Source organism: Brachyhypopomus gauderio, chromosome 20, assembly GCF_052324685.1.
Source record: "Brachyhypopomus gauderio isolate BG-103 chromosome 20, BGAUD_0.2, whole genome shotgun sequence".
Lineage (NCBI taxonomy): Eukaryota > Metazoa > Chordata > Actinopteri > Gymnotiformes > Hypopomidae > Brachyhypopomus > Brachyhypopomus gauderio.
The window spans coordinates 7,929,894-7,957,723 of record NC_135230.1 but is presented as its reverse complement, the minus strand read 5'-3'; the positions used below and the strand labels follow the sequence as shown (position 1 = coordinate 7,957,723).

The 27,830-nt window shown below is 44.9% G+C and overlaps 1 protein-coding gene across 3 annotated transcripts in view; it reads right to left on the bottom strand.

Moving 5' to 3' along the window:
• cfap58 (cilia and flagella associated protein 58) overlaps positions 1 to 25,943 on the bottom strand; it is a 96,263-nt gene extending 70,320 nt beyond the window's left edge. For 2 of the 3 annotated variants that reach the window (XM_076983297.1, XM_076983296.1), the window contains exons 1-9: positions 25,812 to 25,943; positions 24,790 to 25,056; positions 22,850 to 22,989; positions 22,283 to 22,439; positions 20,859 to 21,053; positions 20,085 to 20,222; positions 16,429 to 16,588; positions 6,188 to 6,270; positions 4,583 to 4,774 (exon numbers count right to left, since the gene is read on the bottom strand). In XM_076983297.1, the coding sequence (XP_076839412.1) occupies positions 4,583 to 4,774; positions 6,188 to 6,270; positions 16,429 to 16,588; positions 20,085 to 20,222; positions 20,859 to 21,053; positions 22,283 to 22,439; positions 22,850 to 22,989; positions 24,790 to 25,056; positions 25,812 to 25,817 (1,338 nt within the window). In that variant the 5' untranslated portion in view covers positions 25,818 to 25,943. The remainder of the gene's footprint in view (positions 1 to 4,582; positions 4,775 to 6,187; positions 6,271 to 16,428; positions 16,589 to 20,084; positions 20,223 to 20,858; positions 21,054 to 22,282; positions 22,440 to 22,849; positions 22,990 to 24,789; positions 25,057 to 25,811) is intronic. The other variant, XM_076983298.1, reaches the window with a different exon arrangement.
• Between the last annotated feature and the right edge of the window lie 1,887 nt (positions 25,944 to 27,830).

Genomic DNA, 27,830 nt, shown 5'->3' with positions numbered 1-27,830 from the left:
TTCATCGACACTCAACATTTTGTTTAAAAGCTGGCTAAGAACAGGACTGCCTGGATTTACTGTATTATATCAATAGGTCACATAAGGAGAGCTGGTTTCAACTCATGGATCATTACATTTTTAAGGATTATACTTCTGTAATAAGAGCATTTTAATAGCTTTTAGGAGACGTTTGGAATCTGAGTATGTGTACAGTTGTAGCTAATATAACTAACATGATATAACTGTAATAGAAGTATAATACAGTCTGCATTACATTCACCACATTCAGATTAGACTGGATCACAGATCCTGTGCAAATCGTGTTGGTTAACTGTGCATGAAGAATCAGCAGAACAGTCACTGGCAAATATTGATCTGTTTTTAAAGATAAATCAGTAAAACATTATGAGCACAAATGATCAATTTCTGCTGTAGCTTGCAGGGCAGAGGCAGCGACCACCACTGTGGCAGGAGAGCAGGATTCCAGTTCCAGATACGAGAGGCGCTAGACCAGGCGCTGTCAGTAATGTTGTTTAATGTTGGGCCTCCAAGCTATTCAGCAACTAAATCAACTCAAAGCTCTAAGGTTTTTGAATACATACATAAAATAATAAAATGAATACTGACATGAATGCTGGGTAGAGTTTGTAGTGTGTGTGTGTGTGTGTGTGTGTGTGTGTGTTTGTGTGTGTGAGCCTGAAGACAGCCAAAGAAAAATCAATGTTTAATATTTTGCAGCTGTGTCAGGGGACAGTGGAGAGAGTGTCTAAATCCCAACTGAATAATGGCCATTATTACTTATTTCTGCTCTTCACATGCACTGGCTGGTCCTCCATTAAAGAGTAATCATCATTTAGCCTCCCCATCATGGGCAGATGCTACTAATCTCCACCCGCCACCAATTCCCCACTCACACCAGAAGTTGCTCTTTTAAGGTAATCTAGAAGCAGCCTGTTGTTTCAAGAACACATGTTCCTTTAAACACAAGTCTCTCCTTAAAGGATAAACACATGATCACATTCCATGACTGGTGCTACTGTAACTGGTCGAAGCAAAGCACCAGGCATCGCAGTTATCCAAGTGAAATCACATGATCACAAGATCACATGAGATCACATGAGCTGATCTCCGTGAGCGCGTTCATTGTCAGGCACATCAGCATGGCAGGGAGACGCGACTATAGGACGTTAGCAAGCAGCAAGGTCTCTGAGGGAGGTGGGAGCACTGTTACTACCTGTGTTACTACCTGCTCCAAGGTCTCACTGACTAACACAGCTGGGAAAAGAGAAAAACGTACAGATGTTTAGCAACTGACACATTAGCTCCCATGATTCTCCAGTATTATAAACGTGATGACTAACGTCCTGATGCTTACACATGATGCGTAATGTGTAGGAATGTAGCTTGCATCTATAAGAGGTTTATTGATTTATCGACTACCAAGAGTGTAAGCCTGTGGTGCCAGTTGTTCCCCATTCTGTTCAGGCAAAGGGAAATATTTCTAGCATCCTCAGTTCAGAGGGCGGAAGTGGAACTGTGGGTGCCGGGTGAGTCACCAGCTTACACAAATGATTGTACAAGCACTTAAGGCCTCTCTCCACACTCCAACGGGTGTTTTTACAGGGAATTAGCAAGTGATGAAATTGGGGGGAGGTCCTACAAGCTCTGAATGCTGAACACTGAATAAACAAGAACAGAATTCAGAACACTAAATAAAGAAGAAAAGAATACAGGACACTGTACAAAGAAGAAGAGAATGCTGAACACTGAATAAAGAACAGAATGCTAAACATTGAATAAAGAACAGAATGCTGAACACTGAATAAAGAACAGAATGCTAAACATTGAATAAAGAACAGAATGCTGAACACTGAATGAAGAACAGAATGCTGAACACTGAATAAAGAAGAACAGAATGCTGAACACTGAATAATGAATATAAACTGTAGAAAAGCATGAGTTTGTTTACTGTAAATGCTAAGATGGCATAATGCAGGCAATGCCCGTTCCTGTAATTATCCAGGGAGCAGTGATGATACAGAAAACACAGGAAGAAGAAGTGAAGGTAATTGGATTTGTGAGAACAACCCTTCGGTATAAATGAATGAAGGAATCAATCTGGCAATAAAGCAGCGCAGAAGATGATTTAAGTGGAATCATAGTAGTATGAGAGAGAGTAGTCAGAATGCACACACACTGCTGCCATAACATCTCTCCTTTAATATAGGTTGTGACTTCATAGTCAAAAGAAGTAAAACAAAGACTGCCATTAAAGCAGCTGGTAAGATATTATATGAACACTGACACACAAGCACACTGTACAGACAGCATGAGTTATGCACTCTGAGTTATATGCAGCTAAACACTTTCTTATACTCAGTCGTTAAAATTTTATAATGCCACCGTAATCTGATACAGCAAGGCGTTCCAAGCAGGTGTTTCATAAAGAGTTTAATGACAAATAACTTAGGCGTGCACCCGTTTCATTACACAGCTTGTACGACCTTTGTGCAGTTGGTGTGAGAGGATGAGAGGGCTCATAATGCAGCCATCAGTGAGCACTGTCAATCCCTTGTGCCTGAACTGCACTGAATGCTTCTCCATCAGCAAGGAAAAGACTAGGAAAAAGTCTTAGGAATTAGGAATTAGGAAAAGACACGTTTGTGTGTGTGTGTGTGTGTGTGTGTGTGTGTGTGTGTGTGTGTGTGTGTGTGTGTGTGTGTGTGTGTGTGTGTGTGAGAGGCTATTAACACAATCTATGTAGTTATATAGGGCCAATCTACAAAGTAGGTGTTAAAGAGGTCTTCATGCACAAGGATGCAGCTCCTTCATCCAGCTCTGCATGAATAGTCCCTAAAACGTATGAGTCTACTTCCAAGAAATAGTTAATATTTGAGGTTGTATTTAGCAAACACCAAATAAAACACTTGGCAGTCATAACACACTGCCATATCTTCATTGAAGTCAACCTCCAGGACAAGAGCATTGGTGCCGTTACTATTCTAAGTAGGAGTGGTCGTCCTACAAAGACCGGTGGCCCTGCGTGCTTTCTTCCCCCAGTCACTTGATAAGACCTGTGTTAATGAGTCTACCATATGAAACACAGATCAATTGTGGCGTTCATTGGTTGGTGACATCAGAAGAAAGCAGTACTCAACCTGCTGCCACCTCAACCTGCTGCCCACCTTAACCTGCTGCCAACTCAACCTGCTGCCACCTCAAACTGCTGCCAACACAACCTGCTGCCCACCTCAACCTGCTGCCCAACACAACTTGCTGCCACCTCAACCTGCTTTCACCTCAATCTGCTGCCACCTCAACCTGCTGCCCAACTCAACCTGCTGCCACCTCAACCTGCTGCCACCTCAACCTGCTGCCCACCTCAACCTGCTGCCCAACACAACCTGCTGCCAACTCAACCTGCTGCCACCTCAACCTGCTGCCCAACACAACTTGCTGCCACCTCAACCTGCTGTCACCTCAACCTGCTGCCACCTCAACCTGCTGCCCAACTCAACCTGCTGCCACCTCAACCTGCTGCCCAACTCAACCTGCTGCACAACACAACCTGCTGCCACCTCAACCTGCTTCCCAACTCAACCTGCTGCCCAACTCAACCTCTAACCGAGTGTTGACACGACAGATCTTTTTTATATTTGCGATATTTGGGGCCACCATTATAAAACATATACAAACACCATTCTAAAACATATCCAAACACCATTATAAAACATATTCAGACACCATTATAAAACATATCCACCAACCCCAGAAACACCACGCCAGCCCTGAAGCATGCTGGGGAATATACAACAACGTGGGATGCTTTGCTGTTTGGTTCACTGCCGCTGAAAGACCAGTGAGTTCCACGCTGTGTGAAAACACTCTCCAGCAAAGAGGGTCTTTCTTTGATCTACATCTTAAAAGCAGTTTAAGGTCTGAGCCAAACAGAGCACATTGTGTTTTCTCAGAACGGCCAGGCCAAGGTCCTGACCTCCTGACCTCCTGACCTTCTGACCTCCGATTGCTTTGGCTTGATCTCATTAAGGCCAATCAAGCAAGACCTTCCCAAAGTTGTATATGAGCTGTTTGCATACAACGATACACTGAACTCCTAACTGCTGTGCAGGACAGATCGATTTCTACAGAAAGCCCTTGCCTGAAGTAAATAAAGGAGGCAACATAAGTAACTAAATTAACTAACTAAAGTATCTAAACTAAGTTAGTTTGAACTAAGTTAACTAACTTAGTAACAAAACTAAGGTTTCACATCCTGGTTTTCCCACCAATAACCTAAACAAAATGTCACTACTGTCTGATATTAGATAGAATATTCCCGCAGGACAAAATCACCTTTGTATTTCTTTAGTAAGAGCTTCAGTATGAGTGTCGAGCCAGACGCTTTGAGCATTTGACTGAGAAATATGCAATGAGCGGAAAGTACGGTCTTTCTTTAGGAGAATGGCATACGCCTCGCAGGGAACCAAAACAAAAAGTTATAGATTGATATATTTTTTATTAAATTTACGTTTTTCATTGTTTTGGAAGGGTCTTTAGCATCTCGTTGGCTTGGTTAGCTTGGGCGTGTAAGTGGCGGTACCTTCTGTGTGAGCGAGCTGGCCTCATTGATGTACTTGTCCCGCTCCTTCTCCAGCTGCAGGATGATCTTACGCTGCTTCTGGGCTTCGGCCTTGTACGACAGGATCTCCTGCTCCAGGGACTTCTTGGTCTGCTCATGGAGCTTCACCAGATCCAGCTGTTTCTCGGTGGCACTCGCCGCCTTGATCATGCTCTGGATGAGCAACCACACACACACACACACACACACACACACACACACACACACACACACACACACACACACACACACACAGGCAAACATTTACACTATGGCTCTGATGCTACCTTGCAAACATTTATTCCATGAGTGATTCTATCAGAATGCCTCTGCTATGAGGACACAGATAAAATTTTTAAAATGAAGTAAAATTAAATAAAAAATAGTTGTAATCTCATTTTAAAGGATAACAGATCACTGGCCACTTTGCTGGAATGTAACAATTATTCTTGTCCATTAGGCATCAGTCCAAAATAGATCAAAAGAAAAAATGTTTGGTGGAGAGGGCTGTCAATCAAGAAGTCAGCAGGACGTCCTGCTAGAATGAAAGTGAAACGCGTCTCTGTCTCATAACTGCATTAAGAGAGCAAGGGAAATGTCAACAAAACCCCCGACTCCATCTAAGGAGGAAGAACCAAAATTGAGCTGACATCATTAGTTCCGCAGGAAGCTCTTCCCAGCATGCCTGTGTTTGGCAGCGGAGCCCCCAACACACTCATCTCATACCATTTTTATTTATACTTTTTCCCCGTTTAGATGCATTGGTTTGAAACCAACAGAAATTATTGGTTATGCACAAAATACCAGCTGATTAATAACTGGAAATAATTGGTTGTATCTGACTGATTATTAATTGCTGATCTATTCGGATATTTGGCGATAAATGAGAAATGTCTGTTTTGACACGCTAATGGGTACTTCTGTAAAGACCAGACAGTAGCCTGTCAGTGCACACTCACACCGTGCTGTATTAAAAACGCTTTGTGCACTAGCACCAAAGCCCATCTGATAACGTGCATGGCTCACAGTCCCCGTCCTCCAGCTCTTCATTAGTGGTTATGTCTCTGACTAGAGCACTGCGCCTAATAGCTGATCTCACCCCAGCAGTGGCACGGACGCGTGTCAAGAGCCACGCAACACTCAAACGTCCCACACAACGCTCGCTGTGGCGCCTGCACACTGTGGCGCCCGCACACTGCTGTGTCAGCGCAACGACTGTGTTATGAACGCTCCGCCAACACGGTTATATCAGGTCAGCAGAGGCACGCTGACCTGTAAGGAATAACTAAGGAAGAGTTAAGTCTCTAATAAGGTATAAGTGCTTGGTACATGAGACACATTTAATGGAGTGGCAAACAGCAATGCTTTTTCAGATCAGATAAAAAAGAAATACAGCCACTAATGTTCCTCTTATCATCGTTTCTAATGAAATAACTCCATTGTTTCAGAATACCGTTAGTGTTTTTCCAAAATTAATTCACTGAGATATTCATTTACTCACACACGAGTCCGCTAATCCCCACATTATGAGACTTTTACGTGACTTCGCAGGGAAGTGTGCTGTGGCGTGTGGACGCACGAGCGCACCTTATTGAGGGCCTCTTTCTCCTTGACCAGATCGTCTAGCTTCTTCTTGTCCTTCTCCGCCTGTTTTTGTGCTGTCTCCATTTCTGAGAAAACAAGCAAACAAACGTTTGACTGCACCCCCCAAATCCCAGCTAGATTGCACTGTTGATGGTTGTGGATTCTTCTGAAAAGGTTTAGTCAATAAGGATGTTTTCGGAAGCACTTCATGTAAGCGCATGAGAGCCCAATGTGAAATAATTACACAACTCAGAAGGCCTATTATTTCCCTGACTATAAGCAAAGAGCCATAGATGAAAGCAAATCAGAGACAGTGTGAGAGAGTAGAGAGACAGAAAGAGAGAGGGAGAGAGAGAGAGAGAGAGAGAGAGAGAGGAGAGAGAGAGAGAGAGGAGAAAGAGAGAGAGAGAGAGAGAGAAAGAGAGAGAGAGAGAGAGAGAGAGAGAGAGAGAGAATAGAGAGAGAGAGAGAGAGAGAGGAGAAAGAGAGAGAGAGAGAGAGAGAGAGAGAGGGAGAGAGAGAGAGAAGAGAGAGAGAGAGAGAGAGAGAGAGAGAAAGAGAGAGAGAGAGAGAGAGAGAGAGAGAGAAAGAGAGAGAGAGAGAGAGAGAGAAGAAGAGAGAGAGAGAGAGAGAGAGAGAGAGAGAGAGAGAGAGAGAGAGAGAAAGAGAGAGAGAGAGAGAGAGAGAGAGAGAGAGAGAGAGAGAGAGAGAGAGAACTAAAGCACTCAATGCAAACTATGAACCATGAGAGCAGTCTGGGGCTACTGGGACTTTGTCCACTGTCTAACCCATAAAGGTTACCAGTGGGGTACCAACAGAAATGCTTTCTGAGGCTTAGAAACATTTTCTCCTTCACAGTGAAAAACATTTATCCCTGCACATAACTGTTTAGGCAAAAAGTCAAATCGAAACCCCCCAAGGTAACAGGAAGACGGGCAGGTACAAGTCACTCGGGAGACGAACACACCACAGCTGACACGTGGAGAGACGTTTCAGTGTGACACCGCCCGAGGGCCAGAGGAGAACGCCACTCACGCTCTGAACACCAGCTGTGAAACGCCTACGCACGACAAGACGGCCAGTCCAGTCGCCCGGTTCAGTCCGGTTAAGTCCGGTCAAGGCACCACACTAGACACTTTGATGTGTATGTGTGATTTGAAACGCTACAGTTACGGCTGAGATTATGACACGGAGTAATGACAGAAGGAGGAGAAGAAGGTGCTGCTTCTTTCCTTTCATTAACTTCATTATTGCTCTTATCTTACTATCGATTCCCTCTGAGGTGATGCCATGGTAATTGCACCAAACGGACTGGTGCAGGAGATGGAGGAATTAAAACATAGGAGACAGTGGGACAGAGAGAAACGCCAGCCCCTCTGTGTGATCACAGCCAAAGTACTTGGCTCATTATAACGACAGAAATAATACTGCACACCCCACACAGCTCGCTATGTAATACAGTGTCAGGAATAATACAGATAGGACCCAAAACAGCACAGAAGAACTCCAGAAAGCAATCAGCACTCGAGGCATTTTAGACGTAGGAGGAAATGAAGACGTCAGTCTTGCAGGTAAGAACATATTTTAAGCACTGCCTAAATATATAAACAATTAAGTAATGAAACCCAAAAAAAAAACTGTTGCGAGACCAAAAAAAAACAAGATATGGTAAGGCATTTGATATGGAATAGTTTTAAAAAGTATAAAGGAAGTGCAATACTGTACTGTGCCTTCAAACATACAAGAAGAAGCAGAAATGCACAATTCACAAACGCACAATACACAAAAGCACCGCTGTCTCTATGTGAGTCCAGAAGTATAACACTGGAACACTGGAACATTGTGCTCTGATACATTTAAATGAGAACAATGACATATGGATTACACATTATTGATTCAATTGCACAATAATCAATTACCAACCATTACAATACCTGAACAAATTGAATGTATTAAAACTGGCACAAAAAAAAAATTCCCAGAATCCCCTCGACTCATCCCTGAGAAGGAAAACACTTACTGTAATATCTAACCTAAACCCCAGAAAAGCAAGCCCTGGTGGCGTCTCAAGTAATGACAAACACCAGTAAACAAATTCAGCTGACCTTCTGACGTCTCAAACTACAGAGCCACACTGAGTATGGGACGCTTCCCTGACACCTGTAATGAAGGTTTTGTAACACTCATTTTCAAAAATGGAGATGCGTTCTGTGGCATCTGTGGGTACAGTAATCTGGAGAAGGAGCTGTGTAATACCTTTACAAGTCTTGGTGTATGGTGTGCAACATAAGACATTATTAGATGTATGTACACAAACAATGACAGCGTTATATAGATTACCAACAAAAAGGCCATTTTCTTTCTTCAGGGGCGGGGGAGTGAGTCAAGGCTACAGCCTAAGCCCAATATTATTCAGCATCAATATCAATGAATTGGCCTCTATTTTAGAACAGATGTACAGCACCTCACTTTACTCAACTGAGAATTTATATGACTGCTCTTTGTAGATGACCTGGTTCTACTGCCAAACCCCCCTACAGAGCAGGGGCTACAGCAGAGAATAGAACCGCTGGAGCAGAACGGCCAAACCGGGTCCTTGGAAGGAAAACCACCACAAACAATGTTCAAAAGAAAGATCCAGAGAAAAGAAACACATCGTGCTTCACATCACAAAGCTGTGCCACATTATTGAGAACAAAAATGCTACCAGCTGTATGACGTTGTCACTATAGAGACAGGACTGCGAGAATTCATTCATCTTCTGAATGAATGTAAAATATTTGACCAAATATGTGAAATGTACTTTACAAAAGTTGGCATGATACACCCCCGACATCAGATGTCCATCTAACCCCAACAAAAGAAAGAAAGCAGCACTGATTGCATGATATATATATACAGTATACAGTATATTGCCTTTTTTGTAAACACATTTATGTATTCATTTATGTCATCTTGTAATAATTTAGTTCCTTTTGTTTCACTTCTTTAATTTTCATGAACATGAAGTTCTGAAGAGGTTTTTTCATCTTGTTTTAATATTGGCGTAGTGATAGTGTAAGTGGATACGGGCGTGTGACTAAAGCTTGCCGAGCTGAAACAGGAAGGGTCAACGAGCCTGAACGAGACACTAACTGAACCCCAGAGTGTGAGTGACGGAGACAGAGAGCTGGGTAAGAGAAACAGAGACTGATGCTTGTCTGGAAGACAAGTGGAGCGGTAAGCCATCGTTACATGAGTAGTATCTCTCCGCCCCCTGCCGCCGTCTGGTGGCTCTGGGTTTTTTTTTTTCTGCAGACGGCCACTCCCCCTTCCTCTTCTCCTCGGCCAGTCAGATCATTGACCTGGGCCTGTCACATCGCATCTCATCAATCACCATGGCAACCCTGATTAAGATGACAACATCCATCACCGTGGAAACCCTGATTTAGACGAGAACAAGGCTCTGGCTTCATATATCACCGGGTTAAACATCATCGCCCCCCAGCAACCAATCAGGAACAAGGCTGGGACGAACAGCACTCCCCTAACAAATAAATACACACAAAAATATATACTGCGCAGAGGTCATTCAGAAAACAATCTAGTACAATTGGCCAGATGATTTTGTTTTCCCCAGTCCAGGAACCAAGACAACAGGCTAGGCAGCGCTCAACACGGTATATTACACAGATCAGGATTCTCAGTATGATTGATAACTTAAGTGAAACGTACAGCATCTCCTAACCACTATATGTAATAGAAAACCTTTGGCTTATGGTTTCCCATTCTAGACACAACACATTTATTCCTCCGCGCTTTAACCAACCTGGCTTATTAAGTAATTATGCTGAGATGAAAAAATACCATCAATACCATCTGTACTGATAAAACTAAACTGGATTTGACTGAAGTGGAAGTACAACATTTTTAGCACATCAACAACAGTAATCTTAGAAATCCATCTTCGCCAAATATACCCCAAGACACGTTCTTTTCAGTCTACAACTTTTATCAAACAATGCCTCACATTATGTTTTTGTTGTTGTCATTGTTTATTATTACTAACGATTTCACCACATAAAAGGCTTTGACAACTCCTTTAATTACAGAACAGCTCCAGCTCTGTTGCTGTGGGCTTGTGGTCTGCCAGAAAACATACACACGCCATATGAAATTATTAACAGACCACTTCTCACAAGATCATATACACCGTGCAGTAAGTAGTTAGAATTTACTGGAATTAATTAGTTACACAATGTCATTTTTGCTTTGGTATTTCTTGCTCACCTACTCCAGCGCACCATGAATGTGATGCCTGCAGAGTGCAGAATGGGCATCTGAGTTCCAGGATGTATTACTGAAGCCAAGCCAAGCCCATGTTCACCTGCCCCTCATCTGCCCCTCACCTGCCCCTCACCTGTTCTTCACCTGCCCCTCACCTGCCCCTCACCTGCCCTTCACCTCTTCTTCACCTGCCCCTCACCTGCCCCTCACCTGCCCTTCACCTCTTCTTCACCTGTCCCTCACCTGTCACTCACTTTTTCTTCACCTGTTCTTCATCTGTTCTTCACCTGCCCCTCACCTGCCCTTCACCTGCTCTTCACCTGGCCTCACCTGCCCCTCACCTGCCCTTCACCTGCCCCTCACCTGCCCCTCACCTGTTCTTCACCTGCCCCTCACCTGCCCTTCACCTGTTCTTCACCTGCCCCTCATCTGCCCCTCACCTGCCCCTCACCTGCCCCTCATCTGCCCCTCACCTGCCCCTCACCTGTTCTTCACCTGCCCTTCACCTGTTCTTCACCTGTTCTTCACCTGCTCTTCACCTGCCCCTCACCTGTTCTTCACCTGCTCTTCACCTGCCCCTCACCTGCCCCTCACCTGCCCCTCACCTGCCCTTCACCTCTTCTTCACCTGCCCCTCACCTGTTCTTCACCTGTCACTCACTTTTTCTTCACCTGGCCTCACCAGCCCCTCACCTGCCCCATCACTTGTTCTACACCAGCCCCTCACCTGTTCTTCACATGGCCTTCACCTGTTTCGCACCTGCCCTTCACCAGCCCCTCACCTGCCCCATCACTTGTTCTACACCAGCCCCTCACCTGCCCCTCACATGCCCCTCACCTGCCCCTCACCTGTTCTTCACCTGTCCCTCACCTGCCCCTCACCTGTTCTTCACATGGCCTTCACCTGTTTCGCACCTGCCCTTCACCAGCCCCTCACCTGCCCCATCACTTGTTCTACACCAGCCCCCTCACCTGCCCTTCACCTGCCCCTCACCTGCCCCATCACTTGTTCTACACCTGCCCCTCATCTGTTCCTGTGTTCCTCTGCAGGACCCATCAGGACATGCTTAAAGCCCATTCAACCATTCACAGCCATTACAAAGTCTCGTCTCCCTCACAAGTGACTAAGTTTTGTGGTTTTGAAATTCCAGCCCGCTCAGTTCGATTTTCTGTACAATTTTCCAGGACTTTTCAACTTTCCCTGTTTTTGTTCTCTGGTCCTGATTATTTTTTTGTCAATTAAATTCTTACCATTACACATGCATCCTGTCTCTCTGTGTGAAACATCACACTCAATCTCTTCAGATGAAATCTGCTATCAGAGTCTGATGATATTGTCACAATATGACCTATATGCTAGTGAAGCTGGCAAAATTGAACAGATCGAGTCGACCATCCAGGCATAGATGTGTTGAAGACCAGAAGATGCCAGCATGACCTGGGAAGATCTACCTGAAACACCACAGGTAAGACTCATGAAACATACAGCTACCTTTTTGCTATACAAAGGAAAAGTGTCTGTCCCAGAGGGAAGTACGAGAGAAAATGAGAGGCAGGGGAAAAAAAGAAAGCATATGACCTTATCCATGGAGACACGTGGGCAGGTATGGATTACATGATCATCTTTATTGATGATGTGCCCACTGACGGCAGCAGTATGAAGAAGTGTCCGGAAACAGCTTAGCACCTCAGATGCCCTAAACCAAAACGTTGGCTTCAAATCTCAACGGACACCGCTGCACCTGCTGGCTGGACGGTCACCTGAAACGTTGGAGCAATGCCAGTTTTCATGAAGAGCTCCTGACTCGCAGAGTCCCCGCACTGTCCCAGACTCCCTCAGCACGCTGTGGGCTTGCGAAGACAGGACTAAGGGCCGGAAAGACCTGACACAAGACCTGACACCACCGGGAATTGAACACGACCACAGCACGAGTCCGGTAAATCCGAGAAAGACACCCAGCACCGGATGATGCAGATGGGTCCATGTCTACTAGGGATTTCCATCAGACGCTAAAGTTGACTCATTTATCTTTAAGATTTTATTCATTTCCAGAACTTGTGCTCCATTGAACTGAGAGGTAGTATATATGAGAGGACTGTCATTCATCCAGCATAGATGTAAGAACCTCAAACTAAAGTTGTGCTTTAACCCCATAGTCACTGTTTCATTATAAATCCACTGGGCTAGGCTACAGGATGGACAAACAGAAACTATGCCACTGGCTAAATATTTCCACACTGCGATGTGTGATATCAAAGGGTAGGCACACTCAGATACTGAAGTTCAGCTTACACATATTTAACTGTAACACATAACCTGTATTTCAATAGCGCCATCTGTACCTGTAGAATTATAGTAGTATGCGTAAATGTTTGGACAGTTAAAGTCAGGTCTGTGCAGACAGGTTTTGTTTTCACAGTGAACGAAGTGACATCAATCTCGCTGCTTACAGTCTTTCTGAACTCTCTGAATGGGCTGTGGTAGCGTGTTGTTTACCACCACGTTACACGAGTAAACTACCCAGGCTGAATGACGCCCCAGTGAAGTGAGTCACTGAACAAAAAACACGAAGCTTTCTGATTCCCTGCCTCCACACCCACAACTGCTGCACTAGGGCCCAACGGACAGGTACATTATGAGTACTGCAAGGTTTTTGTGCTTGACCTCCAACCCATTTCCAAATTGGAAGAGAAACAATGACTGTGAAGATAAGGTCAGATTTAATTAAAGGTGAAAATGTCAGATTTAATTCAAGCGTGGATTCTTAGTTGATTCTTAGATATGCCGTTTGCTTCTGGAGACCCTGGCTGTCTTCAAACGAGGAACTGGAGACTCACCTCTTCACTGAGTCACTAAGCACTTAAGTATGCACTTAATAAAGATCTTGTCTCATCGTCTGTCCCACTCCAGCCAGGGCTTTAGCTTGGTGGTGTTCTCAACACTGACTGACTGTGCTCACACAAGGATGTGTGTTTAATAGAGACTACAAAACACTTCTCTTAGGCTCTCTGGACAAGGGCATCTGCAGAATGCTGTAAATGCAAATGTCTCAGTACGAGGACCAAACAGATGCTGGGAAAACAGGTGATCATAAAGCTGACCAATTAGAGGACACCATTTCTGGCGGTTTAGTGCATTGTTAATATCCACTCAGGCCTCTTAGCACTAGCAAACAACGTGTCAGATATTGGATGATTAGAGTAGTGGATGACTAATGAAAACTCATAAAGCAAGATGGTGTCCAGATGAACTTCGCCATGCAGGCAGAGACATGTCGGAGGCTACCATAAAGGCAAGATTGACCTGAGTTTTGTATTCATCACAAAACAGATCCACTGACCTCAGACCTGGGCCTGAATGTTGTGTGTAAAGTCGAACATTAAAGCCAAGCACCATGGATCAAAGTCTTTTTGCATTTTATTATCTTCTGACTTTTGTATCTACTGTTTCTTATCTACATACTCTGTGGTGCACAACAGTTCAACGTGCGGGTAATAGAGATATTCGTTAATACTAACCATTCAATTCTTATGGCTGGTATCCAGATTTATACATTATTTATGGGCTAAATATTTTAAAGTTCTGTGTAGAAGCAGGTGAAAGCAGCTTCTAGAAGAAAGCTTCTATCTAACATGAGCAGATAAATGTCCACCTGTTGGCTGTGGGGAAGACACTTTCCCAGACAGTGGAAAATGCATTTTCTACACTGGCTTTTGTATTCCTAACTCTGAACTATGAAAGGCAGTTTGTTAGCTAGAGAATAAGAATGTTTTATTCACTAACCTGCCAGACAGGTCACAGACAGCTCAAGGAAGACAGAAAGAGAGACAGAGAGATAGAGAAAGAGAGAGAGAGAGAGAGAGAGAGAGAGAGAGAGAGAGAGAGAGAGAGAGAGAGAGAGAAATGTTAGCTTTTGACCAGACACAGAGCCGCACTGGCCTGTTTCACTAATGTATTTTTAGTGTTAAGCGTTTTAAAATATTGAATTGGTCTCTGCGGGAGTATAACACATTGGGTCTGGATGGTAGCCAGTTTGGGCGGTTTAAAGTGATCACTGGAGACGGACAGGCCAACAAAACCAGCTTCAGTGTTGTCCAGCAGAGCGAGTGCAACTTAGCTGCCTCCCAAACGGCGGTCCCGAGCCCAGGATCCCGCCACGATCAGGCTGGAGAAGGAGTGCCCCGCGAATGAGGAGGAGGAGGAGGAAGAGGAGGAGGAGGGTGACACAGGAGAAGACAGAAGAGAGGGTAGCACCGCTCAGCTAGCCTTGCTGCTAACAGTGAAACAAACGCATCTTGTTTGCGGCGCTGCGAATGTCTGAAACGGAGACAAGCACGTGCAGCCCGACAGGCGTGTGCCTCGTTCGGCGAGTACCGCAGCCGGACGACGTCACTCGCCGGAGCGGCCACGCACGTGTCACAGTCAGCCACGTCAAACCCGCTTTTCCACGGGTGACAAGAGACTAGCGAGTAGCTTCCACATACAATACACGACTGAACCGACGGCTAAGGTATGAGGAGCAGTGGGTGAGAGGCGAGCGCACACAGAGAGAGCGAGAAACCTCAAGGCCACTTGGGGTGGCACCAGAGAAAAGGGTCAAGTGTGAGGGGTGACACGGGAGAACACAGAGGAGAGGGTCAAGTGTGAGGGGTGACACAGGAGAACACAGCAGAGGGTCAAGTGTGAGGGGTGACACGGGAGAACACAGAGCAGAGGGTCAAGTGTGAGGGGTGACACGGGAGAACACAGAGGAGAGGGTCAAGTGTGAGGGGTGACACGGGAGAACACAGCAGAGGGTCAAGTGTGAGGGGTGACACGGGAGAACACAGAGCAGAGGGTCAAGTGTGAGGGGTGACACGGGAGAAGACAGAGGAGAGGGTCAAGTGTGAGGGGTGACACGGGAGAACACAGAGGAGAGGGTCAAGTGTGAGGGGTGACACGGGAGAACACAGAGGAGAGGGTCAAGTGTGAGGGGTGACACGGGAGAACACAGAGGAGAGGGTCAAGTGTGAGGGGTGACACGGGAGAAGACAGAGGAGAGGGTCAAGTGTGAGGGGTGACACGGGAGAACACAGAGGAGAGGGTCAAGTGTGAGGGGTGACACGGGAGAACACAGCAGAGGGTCAAGTGTGAGGGGTGACACGGGAGAACACAGAGGAGAGGGTCAAGTGTGAGGGGTGACACGGGAGAACACAGAGGAGAGGGTCAAGTGTGAGGGGTGACACGGGAGAACACAGCAGAGGGTCAAGTGTGAGGGGTGACACGGGAGAACACAGAGCAGAGGGTCAAGTGTGAGGGGTGACACGGGAGAACACAGAGCAGAGGGTCAAGTGTGAGGGGGTGACAAGGGAGAACACAGAGGAGAGGGTCAAGTGTGAGGGGTGACACGGGAGAACACAGAGGAGAGGGTCAGGTGTGAGGGGTGACACGGGAGAACACCGAGGAGAGCGTAGCACCCGTCGGCTAGCCTTGCTGCTAACAGAGAAACAAATAGATCTACGGGAAAAGAACAATCACAATCACAGGCAAGGGGGAGATCCAGAGAGGGGAGACAGGAGGAGAGGGGAGACAGGAGGAGAGGGGAGACAGCAGGGTGGTGCTGGAGGTCTGTGGGCTGACACCAGGGCCTCTCACCTCTCGGCTGTGTTATTGCCTTGAATGAATGTGGCATGATTCGGAGAAGCGGGATGAGAGTGTAGAGGAGGTGAGGCAGGAGTGGGAGACAGTCAGACAGTCTAACTACAGCAATTAGACCCAACAAGAGAAGCAGTGTGTGTGTGTGTGTGTGTGTGTGTGTGTGTGTGTGTGTGTGTGTGTGTGTGTGTGTGTGTGTGTGTGTGTGTGTGTGTGTGTGTGTGTGTGTGTGAGTGTGTGTGTGTGTGTGTGTGTGTGTGTGTGTGTGTGTGTGTGTGTGTGTGTGTGTGTGTGTGTGAGTGTGTGTGTGTGTGTGTGTGTGTGTGTGTGTGTGTGTGTGAAACCTCTCTCCAGGCCTGCAGTCTGGTTCTTCAGTGTGTCTCTCTGCTGTTCCACCTCCAGCTTCTGGTCCTCCACCACACGTATCCTCCTCTGTGTGGCCTCCCTCATCTTGTTCAGCTTGGTGATCTCCTGCTTCAACTTACTCACCTCCTCCTCTTTCACCTGCATCACACACATGCACATGCGTGAGGAACATGCGTGAAGCACGTGTGTGTGTGTGTGTGTGTGTGTGTGTGTGTGTGTGCGCGTGTGTGTGTGTGTGTGTGTGTGTGTGTGTGTGTGTGTGTGTGTGTGTGTGTGTGTGTGTGTGTGTGTGCGTGTGTGGTGTGTGTGTGGTTGCTCATCTAGAACATGTGTGTGTGTGTGTGTTTGACGGATTGGTCCAGGAGCAGAGTGTTTTCACAGCTCCTGGTAGAAGAAGGAACTGCAGCCTTTGCATCTGTGTGGTTTTTTAATCCAGTAGGACCCATACACCCATGTCCAAATTGACATGGACTTTCGTGACATGAAGTTACCTTGTTATCACCAGATTTATCTCTCAAAGGCATTGCACACAGAATTTTTAAAACCTTCCCTCATTCATTTCTATGCATACTCTGAATGGCTGCTAATTTCCACACAGTTGTCAGAGCTGGAGACAGGTTAAATACAAAAAAGCCTGTAATTGCACAAGATTTACATAGCTATAGAGGAACCCCTCTATAAACGGGGCTGTTTCCATGTGTTCCATGAAAGAGACATGTGTGGGTCTTGAGTGTGTTTGTGCAGTGCCCCCTTGTGGCCAGTTCTAGGCTTTGCGCCATTAATCTTTGTATCACCTAAATAACGGGCTAAAATGCTGAGGACCTTAAGAAAGATGTTATGAATTAGGCATCGCTATCTGCTATGGAAGGTTTTAACATGTTTATGGCATTACCACGCCATATTCGTCCTTGCTAACTATGGGATCATGTCACATTTTCAAAACTGAATTTTTGCTAGTGGGTACGGAGGAGAACCACTTCAAAGGCTAAAAGTGAACAGAAGTTCAACACAGTGTTTCCTCAAAGCCTCTCTCTCTCTCTCTCTCTCTCTCTCTCTCTCTCTCTCTCTCTCTCTCTCTCTCTCTCTCTCTCTCTCTCTCTCTCTCTCTCCCTCTCTCTCTCTCTCTCTCTCTCTCTCTCTCTCTGACTCTATTGGTCTGTCTGTCAGTTGGTCTGTCTGTCTCTCTCTCTCTCTCAGGAATAATTCAGAGTACTGGGCATAAAATGGAAGTGCACCACAGAGTCACTCTTTGAGCTGGAAAACCCGAACCCTACAAAGCCTTCATCTACCATGTCCCTGCAGTGTGTGTGTGTGTGTGTGTGTGTGTGTGTGTGTGTGTGTGTGTGTGTGTGTGTGTGCATATGTGTGTGCTTGTGTGTGTGAGTGTGTGTGTGCGTGCATATGGAAGCAAATGCCTAAGCTTATGCATATGCGTGTGAACATATGTGCGTGTGTGTGTGTGAGTGTGTTTGTACTTTTCCTTAATTGCCAAGACCATCTGGAACATGCAACTATATAGTTATAAAGTGAGCAGTAAGCCTGCATCGCTGTGCCCTGCATTGACCCTAACACGACAACTAACCCCCACACACCTAATACCTCCACATTACATCTAACACCTCCACACATCTAACACCTCCACACACCTAACACATCCACACACCTAACACCTCCACACACCTAACACATCCATGTTACATCTAACACCTCCACACATCTAACACCTCCATTTTACACCTAACACCTCCACACACCTAACACCTCCACACACCTAATACCTCCACGTTACACCTCCACACACCTAACACATCCACACACCTAACACATCCATGTTACATCTAACACCTCCACACATCTAACACCTCCATTTTACACCTAACACCTCCACACACCTAACACATCCACGTTACATCTAACACCTCCACACACCTAACACCTCCACACACCTAACACCTCCACGTTACATCTAATACCTCCACACACCTAACACATCCACGTTACACCTAACACCTCCACGTTACATCTAATACCTCCACACACCTAACACATCCACGTTACACCTAACACCTCCGCACACCTAACACCTCCACGTTACATCTAATACCTCCACGTTACACCTAACACCTCCACGTTACATCTAACACCTCCACGTTACATCTAATACCTCCATGTTACATCTAACACCTCCACGTTACATCTAACACCTCTACACATCTAACACCTCCACGTTACACCTAACACCCCCACACACCTAACACCTCCACGTTACACCTAACACCTCCATGTTACATTTAACATCTCTGTGTTACTCCTAACACCTCCGTGTTACACCTACCACCTCCACACACCTAACACCTCCGCACACCTAACACCTCCACACACCTAACACCTTCACGTTACACCTAACACCTCCATGTTACATTTAACATCTACATGTTATACCGAACACTTCCATACACCTAACACCTCTACAAACCTAACACCTCCATGTTACACCTAACACCTGAACAAGACTTTTTGGGGGTTATTCATTCTTTTTTGCACATTTGCAGCATTTAAGAAATGTCTGAGAATGCCTAATTTATAAGTTTTAGTTTTCAATATTTAAAAATATTTTCAATATTCAAAGAGTATTCACATTAGCATATGGGGAGTTTAATCAGTGTGTCCCCTGTTACTTCGAGCCTTAAACAGGGATAAATCAGGAGTTGCATCCAGTAACAGGCTCTACACTAGATGTGACAAAGTAAATGTTTAGTTCTGTTTTCAAAGTAGTTTCAAAGACAATTACCTACTTTGTCATTTGTAATTTGACTGCACCTGGATACTTTCCTGCCTGTGGTAAGTGTCGTAGCTATGTTTTACGGATTAATACGTTCTGTCTGAGCATCTGCTTCTGAGGACTTTAATGCTTCTCCACTAGAAAGAAATACAGAAAAAACACTCCCCCTTTTAACTTTGTCAGTAGTATTGACAGAAAGGCTGCTAATTTGTTTACCGAGCAAAGATATTGATGGCTAAAGCAATTACATGGACCAGTCTGATAATTCTCCAACATACACAGAAATCCTTTTAAGGGGTCTGTTTATAAAAAAAAAACTTTTTGCAGAGAAATAAATTATTCTTTCTAAATGAGAAGTAATCTAATTTACACCATGCACTAGCTTATACTGCTAGATAGTTAAATAGTGCCATATTGTTCGTTTTACTTAAACATACAAGTCAATCTTTGAGCTGTTTTGCTGGTTGTACTAGTTGTACTAAACAAAACAACTACATCCTATCACAAACATAAATTTTTTGATGTCAGTTAATGATATAGAAAACGAAACATAACGAAAAGTAACTGTATAAGCCTCAGCTACTGAATCAGCGGCTACGAGATATTTCTCATGTATTTTTAGCTTCAGAAGAACGGGGAAGTTTTGGTATGTGTGGGATCCATGTGTCATGGGAGCGTGTGGAGAATAAAGCGTCATTTCCCAGGGCTCATCTTGTTGAAGGGCTGGCCAGCGTGTTCACGGTGCCGCATGCCAAACCGTACGGAGACCTTTCAGTAGAGGCACCACATCTGCACACGGCATGTGGGTGTCTGTCTAGGTGGTGTGTGTGTGTGTGTGTGTGTGTGTGTCACCTTCAGCTCGGAGGCTTGCTGGTTGATGTTGAAGGACAGCTGTTCCAGGTTGAGGGTGGCCTGCTCCACGTCCTGCTGCAGCTTGGTGTTGTGCTGCTGGAGCTGCTCCACTTCCTTGTTGGTCCTCTCCGTCAGGATCTGTCAGGGCACAGGGAGACGCCCGCCGCTAACCACACATGCTGCCCGCACAAGCAGGTGGCCGGGGCGAGGGTCGGTGAGGGCCCCTGCTTGTGCGGGACACGGGGGAGCAGCAGGGGAGGCCGCGGTGTGTGTGTGTGTGTGTGTGTGTGTGTGTGTGTGTGTGTGTGTGTGTGTGTGCGGGTGTAAAGGTATACACTGTACAGCTGAAAGCCTGAAGTGAAGGTTATTCCTCACCATTATTAAACTGAAAATATATATACACATCCAACCTGTGATCATATGCTGATATGTACCCATATACACATTTGTGAGAACATACAACCAAGCAGCCAGACCATCTAAGGCCCGTGGGGTTCTGGCCCACTCCTGATGACCTCAGGAAGGACACGTTTCTGTGGGTTCCTTCCTGTAACTCTTGGGTCCCTTGATGAAGGGCTCATTAATTACCAGTGAGAAACCAATGAGGTGTTTCACATCAAGAGAATGAACCAGTGGTGAAAACCACGGTCCTGGGATGCTCTCCACCCACAGTCACACTCCTACATCCAGAAACTCAGGGCTGAGGAGGTCGATCTAAGGCTCCTCCCCCTCCCGTGGGCCCCGCCCCCTGACCCTCCCCTAGGCCCGCCTCACCTTCTGATCCCGGAGCTGCTCCTCCAGCCTCTGCTGATCGCTCCTGGAGCGTTGGCACTGGGTGCTGAGGGCGGAGATCTCCGCCTGCTTCGCCTCCAGCTCGCCCTGCACCTGCCGTAGCTCCTTCTCCAGCTTCTCCTTGCGCCACGACTCCCGCGAGCACTCGTTCTGACGCACCTGGATCTCCTGCTGCTGCTGTGGAGTGTGGAGAGGGGAGACGCCAGAGCTTTAAAGAGCCCGCGTGTAGTCAGGGCTCCCGTCTTTGGCATTTTTATAAACACACGCGAACGATGTCACTGCAGTGAAATGAGGCCGGGCTGGGTGCATCTGTCACTAGTGTTCACTGTACGCTAGCCGTTTGGGTGGCCGTATGGTGGACCACTCCTGTAAGGACTGCTGGAACAGCCCGTTCTTTCAGCAGTAGTGTGACAGCAAAAGCTATCGAACCGTAGGTGGCCTGCTTCTCCCAGAAGTAATAAATTACAGCCAGGAGCTTGCACGCTTGACTGCACTAATTAGCAAAGTGCTTTTGATTAAGTTGCTCAAATAGCTGCAATGTGTAGCCAAGAAGCCACACCTGCTCCCAGGTATTTAATTAAAAAATTAAAAAGACACAAAACATCAGGGTTGTAAGGGTACCAGGCTCTGCTGTGTGCCGTGGAAACTTTTAGCAACACTCTTTATCTCTTGCCTCAGCTTGCATTCCACTGAACGCTGTCTCGGTCTTCGCAGGACTCCCTGGGACGGCCACTCCAAGCAAACAGCCCCCCCCAACCCCCCCAGACAATTCTGCCTTTGTGTTGTGCTTTGGTAAACAAAGCAGTAACTATTTTGTTTTTATTTTCCCCCAGTCTAGGTACCAACAAGGGAGCCATATTTATCCATAAAGGCAAGGCCAAGCGTTTCATTTGCAAGCTCTGCAGTCTTGCTCTAAGAAGGATAGATGATATGTGGCAAATGGAATTATTATTTATGGAATTATTATAACTCATGTTTTGGGCCTAACAATTACTGCCCCTTGCACAAATTTCTGCTATTGATTTGCTGAACGCTGTAGGCGCCGTAGATGATGTACAAACACTGGCAAAGGCATTACCCGCAAAATATGATTTTGTAGCCATAAAATAATGCACATTTTCACTGGAAATGCCATGTGCTATAGGGCCAAACGAAGTTAAAACTTATCTTTGAATATTTTGCAATGGAACCGGGCAAGTAAACAAAAGACTGGGTTAAATGAAACATTAAATCAGGGCTGCAGTGTGCCGAGCCGGAGGCCTAATGCCGGCATTAGTCAAGAGCCACAAAGCTGGGAGCAGAAGTTCTCACGGCTAGTCTGTTCATGGAAACAGGACACTACCCTACACGTGTCTGGGCATTGCTACACGAAGGTCACCAGGTCGGGGTTGGGATCTCGGAGTTACCTGGGAGATGGTCTCCTGGTCCTTCTTCTTCACTGCCTCGTTCTCTTGTTGAGCGGCCTCTGCCCGGGTGAGGTCCTCACGAAGAACCACGACCTCGGACAGCAGCTGGTCTCTCTCCGTCGTCAGCTGCTCCTTCGCCTTCAACAGGTCGTCCACACTACGAAACAACAAACAAAACTATAAGGCTTTGGAAAACAAGATAAAATGATCACAGGTAACAGTGCATGTCCCTCTGGAGCTCAGTAAAGCAAATATGACTAAATGTAGTCATGCTTCACTACACTTCTGCAGTGATATTAGAGTGAAATAAGACAAAACTGACTGGCATACTAAATACGCTCCCCAGCAGTGTAGTGGTGGAATATTTAAAAACATAAGTCCGTTATGGAGGACAGCAGGGGGTTTCCTGGGCACCCACGTAATTTGTGAAAATTTGAAAGCGGTAAAAGTTTCAGTGTGGTACACAATGTTTACAGAGGACCAGTGTGATCCTGAAGAGGAGACCTTCAGCGTCCAAACTTCATGTGTGTAATTCAAGCTCCACTCACACGCCCGTGCAACTCTCACCTGTGCTGCTGGGTGAGGGATAAGCTTGCTCCCTGCTTCACGAGCGAGTCTATCTCCTGCTTCAGAGTGTGGATGGTGTCTTTAGCCCCCTGCTCCTTCTCATGGGCGGCATCGACCAATCTCCAGGCCTTCTCCAGCTCCTAGATACCAAGGTCACGTGGTAAGGCACAATGCATTGACCAAGATGGTGAGAGTTTGCATTCTTCTTCTTCTGTACTTTTCTTCTTCTTCTTCTAATTTCCGACAATAATTTTATGTTTCTGCATTATAAATCAAGTTCAAACTATGGTCTATATATGAAGTGTATATATATAAACTAGAAAAATGGGTCAGTTAATTTTACATAGCCATGTCATGGGTAAATCAAAGATAATCATAAAATGGTTTATGTTCAAATTATTGTAAAGATATGGTGCTCAATACAAATGAGTACAAAAATTGTTTCATGACTTTTTATTTTCTAATCTTTCTCAAATCTAAAGAGCAATTTTATGGCTTGAAGTGGTGCAGGTATAAGAAAGCTTATGGTTCACTGATATATTTGTGCACCTCTACTCAATACTATACTCTGTACAGAGAACTACATATTCACTATAATAACAAGATTTTAGACCAACCTAGGGAGTAAGACTAGAGCACTAAAGTAGTAGTGTACTTCTTATGTTTGCATTTAACTGCTCAAGGGTGGGGCACAGACTGGTTTGTAATGCATTACTCTAGGCTACCACTGACTAACACCAGAGTACCATCAATATAGCACCCATTACCTTTGGATACCATGGCTGAAGCCAAAACTGCTCTTCTAGGGTGACAACACCTTAATCCAGCATTTTAATCCAGCACTTTAATCCAGACAAAGCAAGACAATGCTATCATTTTACCTGGGTAAAGTTAGTAAAGTCTCTGTCCTCCAGTCAAACCAAGTAATGCATCATTCATCACCAGCTTGCTTGGGATCCATAGTGTCATAGTCAATGGTGTCAAACGAATGCTTTCAACATTATATGAAGTGTTCAAAGTGTGAGGATGGCTATGTGTGCAGCCCCAATAAGCCCCACAGCATGGCTACACACACACACACACACACACACACACACTTTAACGCTACACTGCATCTTCTGCACATTCAACAATCAGCGTATGCATGTGGGGAATATGTAACTGTTATCCACACCATCTGTCTACAGGCACACTGCTACAGAGTCATTGCACTGGCACTTTAAAGGCAACGTTACTTATTTATTCATACTCTATTATTGCATGTTTACTGCTCATTCTGCCTCCTGCAAGTATCTCATTTTTACTCTCAAAACTCCTGTTTATGTGAATTGTAGTTCACACTGCAATCTCCATCCGCGGGCCACCCTGCTATTTATGTCCGAATCTAATTTACATTGTAAATACCAACCACCAACCATCAAAGACGAACCTATTTTCTTTCTGTTAATTCTGCCACACTTCAAACTTGTATATGAATATCTTGCTGCTTTGGGAAGGCTGACGAATATATTTCACTATATTCACATATCATGACCATACAAACTCTATCTCTCTTACTTGCTTGATCAAAGTAATCTGTTTGCATAGAGAGTTGCAGCGCTGGAATTCAGGTTTGAACCACAGCCGTGCCTGTCGGCACCCACAGCACAGGCGTGTCTATGTTGTGGCATGAGAGGAGAACATTTTGTGTTCTGAACATTTTGCGTTCTGCTCCGAGCACACCAGACTGCCTGGCTATTACAGAAGTCATGAGAGGATCCATTCTCAGTTGAGAAGGTGTGTGCTGTCCTTGCTACTCCCAGACCAACGGGATTTTAGTACAACTGATGTACTGACATTGCGAATGATGACAATAGATTGAACTTTCTTCCAGAAGTAGACTATCGGCACCTCACATGCAGTATCTGTTCCCCTGAACTCCACCATTATTCACACCGTACCTCCTTCAGCATCGTGATCGTTGTCTGGTCCTCCTCAGACAACTTCAGGGCCGTGGCCACTTTGACCGAGTTGGTCACGATATCGGCATTCAGGTCACGGCATTTTATCATCAGCCTCTTCTCGCTCTCACGGCACTTCGTCAGGGCTTTGGTGAGCTTCTCATACTCCTGCCGGAACTTGTCCAGAGCCTTGTTCCCCAGAAGATCACTGAGGACCTGTTGAAACTCCTTTTCAAGAACTTCATAAGAGCTGTCCTCCTCAGTCTCCTACGTGGAGAAACATGCATTGTTTCAAAACATTGTTATACAATTTTACAATTTTACATACAATTTTATTTGTTTTGGATGATAGTGATTGCAGAACCAGTACATTCTTTTATGACTTTGGTTTTCATATCCTGAAATGAAGACAAAATATCAAAACCAAAGTAGGCCGTTTGATGTGAGCTGCTGCACAACTCACAAACAACACACAAAAATGTGTTTTTGCAGCAAAAACATACTATAAGAGCCGACCGATGCTACACATACAGTACTAGTCAAGCATTTAGACTGACTGGACTGAATATCATATTCTTAAAAGTATTTTAACACTAATTGGTTTCTAAGAGTTTAATAGTTTATGCAGGCAAATTCCTCTACGTGCAATTGACTTGTACATCTTATCTTATGAAGGATCTCTCTCTCTCTCTCTCTCTCTCTCTCTCTCTCTCTCTCTCTCTCTCTCTCTCTCTCTCTCTCTCTCGCTCTCTCTCTCTCTCTCTCTCTCTCTCTCTCTCCAAGCTAGCGCCACTCATCGCCAGCTAGGTGTATTCAGCTACTAGTCTAGCTAGGACAGTCACTAGTAAACTGAAACACAACCTCTATCATCACATCCATGACTACAAACTCCAAGAAGAGGAATCTAACTTCAACTATCAACAAACACGAGTGCTGTGGATTACATTAAAGCTCGTCTAACTTCAAATATAGGCTTGTGTGTAACAAACATTAGCTAGTTACCCATGCAATTCAGACCCTACCTCCATGAACTCCCTTTGCTGTCAAAGTTTCTTTAATACACCTCCGTGAAATTGTAAAATCAAGGTTTTTATTCGAAGTGCTGCTCGGCCGCTCTACTCCGCTCTGCTAAACTACCTCACGCGTCCTCTGTTTCCAGGCAACCGCGGGCTCTCGAGCCCTCCGCCCCACTGAGTAATGTGGTCAGGATATGCTAACTTTTAATGTATAAAAACAACACAATAACATATAAATGAGATACAGTTATATAATTATGTACCTTATTCTTGCACAGCACCTTGTCCAGATTATAAACAAAGCTGAAACCTCACTGAGACGTTATTTACACTATTCTGTTTGTCGTTCTGGTTTTGTTGTTCTTTACACTAGGGGGCAGCTTTACACAAATCATTGGTCAAATGAGCAAACGCGTCTGCGTTGTGTGTGTGTGTGTGTGTGTGTGTGTGTGTGTGTGTGTGTGTGTGTGTGTGTGTGTGTGTGTGTGTGTGTGTGTATCATGCGATACCTCTGCAGAAATAAAATATTACAAAGAAATTGGTGGAAGCAGTTGGTATGCAATAAAGCGATATTTGACTCGTAAGCAAGCTGATTAGTGTGGGCTAACTGTTGCCTGGGCTCTGGCGTTTTCTATTGTCTGTATAAAGGCTCCATTTGTTAATATGTCACAATCGCAATTTCGCAATTATTTTAAAAATAGGACTATAATAGGAAAACTATAATAAGATTTGATTTCCCAACATAACTTTGGGATCGTGCGATGACTACATAACCACGTGGTGAAAAGAAAAACGCGTGCGACTCGGTGTGTGTGTGTGTGTGTGTGTGTCATTGAAGGGTTTTAAACGCAAAAAACGCAGTAAGGACCCTTATTTTTAAATGATTTAATATGTGTATTATTGTCCAGGGACATCGAGTAAAATAGCCTACCTCATATTAAAAGAGCACAAATTTCAACCCTCCTAAATCCTTAATTTCGTAGTACAACTACAATAAACCTTAAATAAATCTGTTAAATATCTTAGGCCCGTCATTTATGAAACATTTTTTATAAGTTTGAAACCCACCGTTCAGTTAAATAAACTGACAGGATTATTAAATTATCAAATAATTTTCCGCACCACCTGCTGATTTGTACAGTCACACATTTAATCTAATTCATAGCTGGCAGCCTTTCACGATATACGCAGCCCTCAAAAATCCGAAAAAAATACATTAAAAAACTGTGGTTTTTGCTGTGTTTTCTTTATCTTTCCATTGCCATTCATTCTCAGCTTCCTCCTATGTCCATCTGATTTATTTTCGAAACTGAGCGACACTCTGTCAAAGTGCCCAGTCGGACGGCTGTTTTCCCCTTGGTGGAAGGGACATTAAATGTTTTGTGTGAGAAGACGCTGTCAACCTCACGCGTCATTTGTCCCCAAGAGGACATAAAACATATCCAATTACACTCTGGCGCGTGGTTATTCAAGCCTGAAGCATAGCCTACATCTTGAAATTAGTCAAGGTGTCAAAGTTTCAGAAAGAACAGCAAAAACAGATTTCAAAGACTTCCAAACTCCGAGTTTTTGAAAGGTCACGTGAAATTTCACGTGGTTTTAACTGAAGAGGTGCTCCTATGAAATAAAGAAATCCTGTCCTCATTTATATTCATGAATTTGATCAACGTAGATTCTGGTTCAATTCTTAAACCAATTAGCCTACTTCTTATCAGTTATACATCACGGGAAACAACTTTACGATTTCTAAAATATAAACATATTTTATTTTTTATTTTTGCTAAACTGAACCCTTATGGCTAAATACGGTAGTGCTGAAGGACAGCGCTCGAGCTGTGGCGAAAGGTTGCGCGAGCCCACAACAGAAAACTTTGATCTAGATATCCAAACATTGCTTTTGTGCTCCTCCCCTTTATCTCCTACATGGACGGCTTATCATATCGAATAAAATGACTCCATGACTCCAGGTTTTTGTTTTCTTTTTGGTAGAATAGAGACGCGAACGACTAGAGAAACATTCATTTG